This window comes from Ovis aries, unplaced genomic scaffold (genome assembly GCF_016772045.2).
Source record: "Ovis aries strain OAR_USU_Benz2616 breed Rambouillet unplaced genomic scaffold, ARS-UI_Ramb_v3.0 scaffold_163, whole genome shotgun sequence".
In the NCBI taxonomy this organism is placed as follows: Eukaryota; Metazoa; Chordata; class Mammalia; order Artiodactyla; family Bovidae; genus Ovis; species Ovis aries.
Window position 1 is genome coordinate 22348 of NW_024599807.1, and position 10213 is coordinate 32560.

Genomic DNA, 10213 nt, shown 5'->3' on the forward strand with positions numbered 1-10213 from the left:
GTTCTAACTGTTGCTTCCTGACATGCATACAGATTTCTCAAGAGGCAGGTTAGGTGGTCTGGTATTTCCATCTCTCTCAGAATTTTCCACAGTTTCTTGTGATCCACACAGTCAAAGGCTTTGGCATAGTCAAGAAAGCAGAAATAGATATTTTTCTGGAACTCTCTTGCTTTTTCCATGATCCAGTGGATGTTGGCAATTTGATCTGTGGTTCCTCTGCCTTTCCTAAAACCAGCTTGAACATCAGGGAGTTCACGGTTCATGTATTCCTGAAGCTTGGTTTGGAGAATTTTGAGCATTACTTTACTAGCATTTGAGGTGAGTGAAATTGTGCAGTAGTTTGAGCATTTTAAGCATTGCCTTTCTTTGCGATTGGAATGAAAACTGACCTTTTCCAGTCCAAGACACATATTAATCAAATTTAAAAAGATCAAACACAAAGAGCAAATATCAAAAGCAGCAAGGGAAAAATAACAAACATACAAGGGGATTCCCATAAGGATAACAGCTGATCTTTCATAGAAACTCTTCAGGCCAGGAAGGAATGGCAGGACATACTTAAAGTGATGAAAGAAAATAACCTACAGCCCAGATTACTGTACTCAGCAAGGATCTCATTCGAATATGAAGGAGAAATCAAAAGCTTTACAGACAACCAAAAGCTGAGAGGATTCAGCACCACCAAACCAGCTCCTCAACAAATGCTAAAGGATCTTTAGACAGGAAACACAGAAAAGATATATGGCAAAACCAATACAATATTGTAACAGTAATTAACCTCCAATTAAAATAAATAAATGTATATTTTTAAAAAAACTCAAAGCCAAAACAACAATGTAATGGCAATGGGATCATATTTATCAATAATTACCTTCAATGTAAATGAGTTGAATGCCCCAACAAAAAGATAAAGAAAGACAAAGACTGGCTGAATGGATAGAAAAACAAAACCTCTATATATGCTGTCCACAAGAGACCCACCTCAAAACAACGGACACATACAGACTGAAAGTGAAGGGCTGGAAAAAGATACTTCATGCAACTGGAGACCCAAAGAAAGCAGGAGTAGCAATACTCATATCAGATAAAATAGACTTTGAAGTAAAGGCTGTGAAAAGAGACCAAGAAGGAAGCTACATAATGATCAAAGAGTCAATCCAAGAAGAAGATATAACAATTATAAATATATATGCACCCAACATAGGAGCACTGCAATCTGTAAGACATGTGCTAACAAGTATGAAAGGGGAAACTAACAATAACACAATAATAGTGGGAGACTTTAATACCCCACTCACACCTATGGATAGATCAACTAAACAGAAAATTAGCAAGGAAACAGAAACTTTAAATGATACAATGGACCAGTTAGACCTATTTGATATCTATAGGACATTTTACCCAAAACAATGAATTCCACCTTTTTCTCAAATGCACACAGAACTTTCTCCAGGATAGATCACATCTGGGGCCATAATAGCTTTGGTGAATTCAAAAAACTTGAAGTCATTCCAAGCATCTTTTCTGATCACAATACATTATGATTAGATATCAACTACAGGGAAAAAAACTATTTGAAAAATTCCAAAATATGGAGGCTAGACAACACGCTTCTGAATAACCACAAATCACAGAAGAAATCAAAATATGCATAGAAACAAATGAAAATGAAAACACAACAACACAAAACCTATGGGACACTGTAAAAGCAGTACTAAGGGAAGGTTCATAGCAATACAGGCATACCTCAAGAAGCAGAGAATAGTCAAATAAATAACCCAACTCTACACCTAAAGTAACTAGAAAAGGAAGAAATGAAGAACCCCAGGGTGAGTAGAAGGAAAGAAATCATAAAAATTAGGGCAGAAACAAATGCAAAAGAAACAAAAGAGACCATAGCAAAAATCAACAAAGCCAAAAGCTGGTTCTTTGAGAAGATAGATAAAATTGACAAGCCATTAGCCAGACTCATCAAGAAACAAAGGGAGAAAAATCAAATCAATAAAATTGGAAATGAAAAAGGAGAAATCACAACAGACAACACAGAAATACAAAGGATCATAAGAGACTACTATCAGCAACTATATGCCAATAAAATGGACAACTTGGAAGAAATGGACAAATTCTTAGGAAAGTGTAACTTTCCAAAACTGAACCAGGAAGAAATGGAAAATCTTAATAGATCCATCATAAGCACGGAAATTGAAACTGTAAACAGAAATCTTCCAGCAAACAAAAGCACAGGACCAGATGGCTTACAGCTGAATTCTACCAAAAATTTAGAGAGTACTAACACTTATTCTACTCAAACGCTTCCAGAAAATTGCAGAGGAAGGTAAACTTCCAAACTCATTCTATGAGGCCACCATCACCCTAATACCAAAACCAGACAAACATGCCACAAAAAAAAGAAAACTACAGGCCAATATCACTGATGAACATAGATGCAAAAATCCTTAACAAAATTCTAGCAAACAGAATCCAATAACATATTAAAAAGATCATACATCATGATCAAGTGGGCTTTATCCCAGGGATGTAAGGATTCTTTAATATCCACAAATCAATCAATATAATATACCATATTAACAAATTGAAAGATAAAAACCATTTAATTATCTCAATAGATGCAGAGAAAACCTTTGACTAAATTCAACATCCATTTATGATAAAAACTCTCCAGAAAGCAGGAATAGAAGGAACATACCTCAACATAATAAAAGCTATATATGACAAACCCACAGCAAACATTATCCTCAATGGTGAAAGATTGAAAGCATTTCCCCTAAAGTCAGGAACAAGACAAGGGTGCCCATTCTTACCACTACTATTCAACATAGGTTTGGAAGTTTTGGCCACAGCAATCAGGGCAGAAATAGAAATAAAAGGAATCCATATTGGAAAAGAAGAAGTAAAATTTTCACTGTTTGCAGATGACATGATCCTCTACATAGAAAACTCCAAAGACTCCACTGGAAAATTACTAGAGCTAATCAATGAATATAGTAAAGTTGTAGCATATAAAAACAACACACAGAAATCCCTTGCATTCCTATACACTGACAATGAGAAAATAGAAAGAGAAATTAAGGAAACAATTCCATTCACCATTGCAACTAAAAGAAAAAAATAGTTAGGAAAAAATCTACCTAAAGAAACAAAAGACCTGTATATAGGAAACTGTAAAACACTGATGAAAGAAATCAAAGAGAACACAAATAGATGGAGAAATTACCATGTCCATGGATCGGAAGAATCGATATAGTGAAAATGAGTACACTACCCAAAGCAATCTATAGATTCAATGCAATCCCTATCAAAGCTACCAACGGTATTTTTCACAGAACTAGAACAAATAATTTTACTATTTGTGTGAAAGTACAAAAAACAACAACAACAACAAATCGTATAGTCAAAGCAATCTTGAGAAAGAAGAATGGAACTGGAGGAATCAACCTGCCTGACTTCAGTCTCTATTACAAAGCCACAGTCATCAAGACAGTATGGTACTGGCACAAAGACAGATATATAGATCAATGGAACAAACTAAAAAGCCCAGAGATAAATCCATGCACCTATGACACCTTATCTTTGACAAAGCAGGCAAAAATATACAATGGAGAAAACATAGTCTCTTTAACAAGTGGTGCTGGGAAAACTGGTCAACCACTTGTAAAAGAATGAAATTAGAACACTGTCTAACATCATACACAAAAATAAACTCAAAATGTGTTGTAGATCTAAAAGTAAGACCAGAAACTGTAAAATTCTTAGAGAAAAACATAGGTAAAATACTCTCCGACATAAATCACAGCAGGATCCTCTATGACCCACCTCCCAGAGTATTGGAAATAAAGGCAAAAATAAACAAATGGGACCTAATAAAACTTAAAAGCTTCTGCACAACAAAGGAAACTATAAGCAAGGTGAAAAGACAGCCTTCAGAATGGGAGAAAATAATAGCAAATGAAGCAACTGACAAGGAATTAATCTCAAAAATATACAAGCAACTCCCGCAGCTCAATTCCAGAAAAATCAACGACCCAATCAAAAAATGGGCCGTAGACCTAAACAGACATTTCTCCAAAGAAGACATACAGATGGCTAACAAACACATGAAAAGATGCTCAATATCACTCATTATCAGAGAAATGCAAATCAAAACCACAATGAGGTACCATGTCATGCTGGTCAGAATGGCTGCTATTCAAAATAAATGCTGGAGAGGGTGTGGAGAAAAGGGAACCCACTTACACTGTTGGTGGGAATGCAAACTAGTACAGCCACTATGGAGAGCAGTAAAGAGATTCCTTAAAAAACTGCAAATAGAACTGTCATATGACCCAGCAATCCCACTGCTGGGCATACACACCAAAGAAACCAGAATTGAAAGAGACATATGTACCCCAATGTTCATCGCAGCATTGTTTATGATAGCCAGGACATAGAAGCAACCTAGATGTCCCTTGGCAGATGAATGGATAAGAAAGTTGTGGTACATATACACGATGGGATATTACTTAGCCATTAAAAAGAATCGATGTGAATCAGTTCTAATGAGGTGGATTAAATTGGAGCCTATTACACAGAGTGAAGTTAGTCAAAAAGAAAAACACCAATACAATATATTAACGCATATATATGCAATTTAGAAAGGTGGCAACGATGATCTTATTTGCAAGACAGGAAAAAGACACAGAAGTAAAGAAAAGACTGTTGAACTCTCTGGGAGAAGGCGAGGGTGGGGTCGTTTGAAAGAATAGCATTGAATCATGTATATTATCATATGCGAAATAGATCGCCAGTCCAGGTTGGACTCATGAGGCAGGGTGCTCAGGGCTGGTGCACTGAGATGACCCTGAGAGATGGGATGGGGAGCGAGGTGGGAGAGGGGTTCAGGATGGGGAACTCATGTACACCGATGGCTGATTCATGTCAATGTATGGCAAAAACCACTGCAATATTGTAAAGTAATTAGCGTCCAATTAAAGTAGATAAATTTTTTAAAAAGTTCATAGTGATAAATGCCTACATCAAGAAATAAGAAAGATCTCAAACAAAAAAAAACCTAACTTGATACCTCAAAGAACTAGAAAAAGAATAAAAACCAAAATTCAAATATAGTAGAAAGGAAATAACCAACATTGGAAAAAATAGAGAGACTAATAAGACAATATGAATAAGACCTGTATTTTTTTTAAATGATAAACAAAGTTGACAAACCTTTAGATTCACCAAGAAATAAAGAAGCATAACTCAAAACAAAATCAGAAATAAAAGAGGAAACATTAAAATTGATACCACAGAAACACAGAGGATGATGACAGATGATAATGAACAACAATGCATGAACTAATTGGACAACCTGGAAAAAATAGATAAATTCTTTAAAATATGCAACCTATTAAGACAGAATCATGAACAAACAGAAAATTTGAACACAGCAATAACCAGTAAGGAGATTGAGTTGGTAGTCATAAACTCTCAACAAACAATCAAAAAAACCCAAAGATAGTTTTGGGTTTTCCTGGTGACTCAGACAGTAAAGAATCGGCCTGCAGTGGGGGAGACCTGGGTTTGATTTCTGGGTTGGGGAGATCCCCTGGAGGAGAGAATGACAACATACTCTAGTATTCATGCCTGGAGAATCCCCATGGACAGAGAAGCCCAGTTGGATACATTCCATGGGGTCACAAAGAGTCAGACAAGACTGAGCAACTAAGCACAGCACACGGATAGTTTCGATAATGAATTCTACCAAATACAACATTTAAAGATAAACGAATACCAACTCTTCCCAAACTCTTCCAAAAATTGCAAGAGGAAGGAACACTTCCAAATTTATTTTGCAAGGTCAACATTGCTCTGCTATCACAACCAGAGAAGAACATTACAAAAAAATGAAAATTAAAGGTCAATAGGCTTGATAAACATAGATGCAAAAATCCTCAACAAAATATTAGCAAACTAAATTGACGGATACAGTAAAAGGGTCATAGACTATGAACAAGCTGGATTCATTTGTTATGCAAGGATGGTTCAATATGTGTAAATCAATCAATGTGATACAACTCATTAAGAAAATGAGGGATAAAAATCATATGACCATCTCAAGAGAGTCTGAAAAAGCATCTATGAATGTCAACATTAATTCATGATAAAAAAAAAAAGAAAAAGAAAACTCTGAACAAAGTGGGTATGGAGGGAACATATCTCAACCTAACACCAGCTGTATACAGCAACCCCACAGCCAATATATTCAACAGTGAAAAGGGGAAAGCTTTTCCTCTAATATCAGGAATAAGACAAGGATAACCACTCTCACCACTTTTATTGAACAGAAAGGATCAGGATTTGGGGAAATTTTTCTTAAAATGCAAAAAGATTGAATATGTTTAAATGCTAATAGAAAGGAGCCAGCAAGGAGAGAGAGAATACAGATAGAGAAAAAAGAAGAAACGGTTCCTGAAAAAGTGATAGGAAAGGGATCCATGAGACAGGCAGAAAGATTTACTTTAGATAAAAAGAGAGCCCTTCTTCCACAACAAAATGAAAGAAAACAAAGGGTGTGGACGTAGCTAAATTTGTAAACCTTGTGGACAGGAGTTGAGGGAGTTTCCTACAATGGCTCTTAGTTTCTTTGTGGAAGACTAACTCACTTGGGGAGAAGTTCTCAGCGGAGAACTGGAAGGGAAGAATTCAGGGCTGAAAGCCCTTGTCGTGCTTATTGGAGCAAGTTGAGTTGGGTTAACAAGCAAGAATGTTGGATAAGACTGAGGATTCATTTAAGGTTGGTGATAATAATACCAACCTGCTAGGCTGCATGGTCTTTTTCAGGAGTCATTAGCTCAAGCACAGGCAGAAAGGCAGAAGACTGTTGCATTGGATTTTGGATAAGTGAGTGAAACAGATAGTTAGGGAGGTGACTAACTATCTGATAGATAGTCAAGTGGGGGCAGCATGGTATGAGACATATGGGAATAGAAAATACTGGTTAAGTGCTCATAATAGTAAAACACACTGGAAAATAAGGAAGTAGACGGAAGAGTGGGCTAATGAACAGGCAGTGTGGAGTTATCAGTGTACTGAGAACCCTGTGGAAGCCTAAGCACTACTATATTTATTAAATTGTATTAAACAAAAAGGAAAGGAACACTTGGTCAGAGGGTAAAATGTATGACATGACTGTGTAATACCTGTAAACATTTGTGTGCATGCTTAATTACCCAGCCATGTCTGACTCTTTGTGATCCCAGGGACTGTAGCCCACCAGGCTCCTCTGTCCATAGGGATTTTCCAGGCTAGAATAATAGAGTGAGTTGCCATGCCTCCTCCAGGAGATCTTCCCAATCCAAGGATAGAACCCAGGTCTTCTGCACTGCAGGAAGATTCTTTATCAGCTGAACCACTTTAAGACTCAGGTTATCAACTATCACAGCAGTAGAATTGTACAGTGCCTAACTGTCTGCTAGCCTCCCTGTGGTTCAGACGGTAAAGAATCTGTCTACAATGCAGGAGACCTGGGTTCCGTCCCTGGGTTGGGAAGATCCCCTGGAGAAGGGAAAGGCTACCCACTCCAGTATAATGGCTTGGAGAATTCCATGGACTGTGTAGTCCATGGGGTCGCAAAGAGTGTTTCACTTTCAAGAGTCTTGAGTATAGATGAAATACTTCTTACCTTGGGAATGAGGTATTCTCTGAACTTAACATCCTGAGTTGCTACATGGGGCAGATTGCTGGGGACAAGGTCAATGTATCTCTGGATCTCATGCAGCACAGCATCCGTGTAGGGCATGCGGCTCCTGTCCTGCATGCAGGGGCTTCGGTTTCTGCCAACCACACGGTCAATTTCTTCCTGAACTTTAGCTGGCAAGATAGGAATCAGAATTTAGGTCAAGTGATAAAGACATTTTTTATCTTCTTAATCATGGTTACATTGGAAAATTTGTTGTCTCAAAAGGATATAATTGAAAAGAATTTTTAATTGTATATAACTTTTTTAGAGTGAATCTTTTTGACAAAGAACTGTAATTTTGCTGAGTCAGTCCTTTCATTACAAATACATTTGAGTTAGAATTATCTTTTGACAACAATATATTTATCTGGACTTAGAAGGCTTTATCAAGCAATGCCCTTTTAGAGAGAGAGGAAGGTTAATGCTTTCCAGATCCTAGGATAACTCTCTTTACTACATTTGACATGATGCAGATCAATGATACTCCACCACAGAAAACAACAGGGACCTCAGCCCTTGAAACCTCTGCTGATGATTAAATATTTCTTTATGAGTTTTACTTTAATTTGAATTTAATTCATCCAACTATAGGAAGATCTACTAATGATGATTTTTTTTCTTGTACAATATCTAGGCAGATGAAGAATGTTTCATTCTGTCCACCATCTCTGATCCTACCTGTGACTTCCGGGTGCTTCAGCAGGAGCAGGAGCCCATATCTCAGAGTGAGGCTTGTTGTCTCTGTTCCAGCACTAAATACATCCCATACAGTGGTGATCAAGTTGTCCATGGTAAATTCAGAATGTTTATTGTGTTTTTCCTAGCAATGATGTATTAGGATTACTTGATAAATAAAAGAACCTTATAAATAACCTAAAATAATTCCATATGACATCATAATTTTTTAAAAAATTACTCATTTGACAAATTAAGCCAAACATTAGAGAGTGTTATAGATGAAGGTAAAGTTAGATGAGTGGTTAGAATTACTTCAGTTAAAACATAGAGTTAAACTTTCAAGTCCTTTCTGATTCCTCACTTTTGATACTCACTAAAGCAAATCAGTTCTTCAGTAATTTCTAACTTGTCTCTTATCAAGTCATCACTGCTACTCACTGTCAATTCAAGCATCTATTGTTTATTTCATCATATCTGAAGTTCTCACTCAAGTATTCAGAATCACCTACCTTCAAACTGCAACACTATTTCCAAAATCATCAGTCATTATACCCATGACAGTTTCTCAGTTACAATCAAGATAATCTCTAAAAATTCCACACACTTCATCACTGCACTTATCCTTCCCTGAACCAATTTTGTCATCTCTGCTAATCTAAGCCGGAGTTTTCTCAAAACCTACCTCAGCTGTTTCCTACTATCTTTCCAACAGTAAGCCTTTCATGATTCCCACCAATTCCTGCTTTCTCTCATTTCTTACATCATCCATTCATGGAATTTATATGATGAAAAAGAATATGCTGTCTATCAATAATCTTGGATGTGCCTATTTGTCTGTATGTGAGTGCTTCAACCTGTCCCCAAATAAAGAACCAGCTTTAACGTGGTAAATATGAAAACTTCCAAATAATTCTCAGTGACAATTCATAAATATCTCAAGACATCCATAACGGCTTGCACAAGCAATATTCATTCTTGTATGTGCAAGCAGTGAACACATCTTTAAGAAGGAGCACTTGTTCTAATAAACCAATTTCACTGAGAAGAACAAAGCTATTCCATGTGTCACATCACTCCATTCGCAAAGATGAAGTAGTGAATCTGGGTTCCATTTTACCTTTTCCATTTTAATCAGAAAGTAATCAATAAAATCTTGAGGGTTATTGAGGTCCAGGGATTCTTGGTGTTTCTTTATTTCCTCCAAAATAAACTTTCTTTGCTCAGTCATGTTTTTAAATATTGTATTATGACTTCCTGGGAAATGACGTAGTAAAGAGGGGAAAGCATTGAAGAGCTGAAAGATGAAAGAATCATTCATTAATTTATTCAGCAAACTTTTATGGGCCCATATTATGGATGAAACACATTGCTATAAAATGAGTATATTAAGATGAGTAAGACATGCATCTTAAACTAGAATATATTTGAGATTGAGAGGGAACTGATAAATTGGCTGGAGTAACAGCAGGCACAGGTTATCAACTAATTTCAAAACCATTCATGTTGATGTATGGCAAAACCAATACAATATTGTAAAGTAATTAAAATAAATAAATTTATATTAAAAATATTCAAATTCATTTCTAACCATAGTTCTCTAAAGAAATTCAGGATCATACTACCATCTTTTCACATGAGGGTACTGAGATTCAGAAAGGCTAGTCAATCAGTTTAAGACACAAAACTAGTGATAGAGGTAGAACCCAGTGTTCACTCCAGTTTACCCTACGTGCATGTCTACAGAGAGTCACCTAAAAAATGTGCAGGGATCGCATCCTTTTTGTTATAGTTTTTATGAAA

The 10213-nt window shown here is 36.4% G+C and overlaps 1 protein-coding gene across 1 annotated transcript; it reads right to left on the bottom strand.

Moving 5' to 3' along the window:
- Nucleotides 1-7641: 7641 nt before the first annotated feature.
- LOC121818477 (cytochrome P450 2C31-like) lies at nucleotides 7642-9731 on the bottom strand (the record flags this gene model as incomplete). The annotated part of the gene is made up of 3 exons (XM_042242610.1): nucleotides 9531-9731; nucleotides 8414-8555; nucleotides 7642-7866 (listed from the first exon to the last, which is right to left on the bottom strand). Coding segments are annotated over exons 1-3 (568 nt in total), but the record flags the coding sequence as incomplete, so codon positions are not given.
- Between the last annotated feature and the right edge of the window lie 482 nt (nucleotides 9732-10213).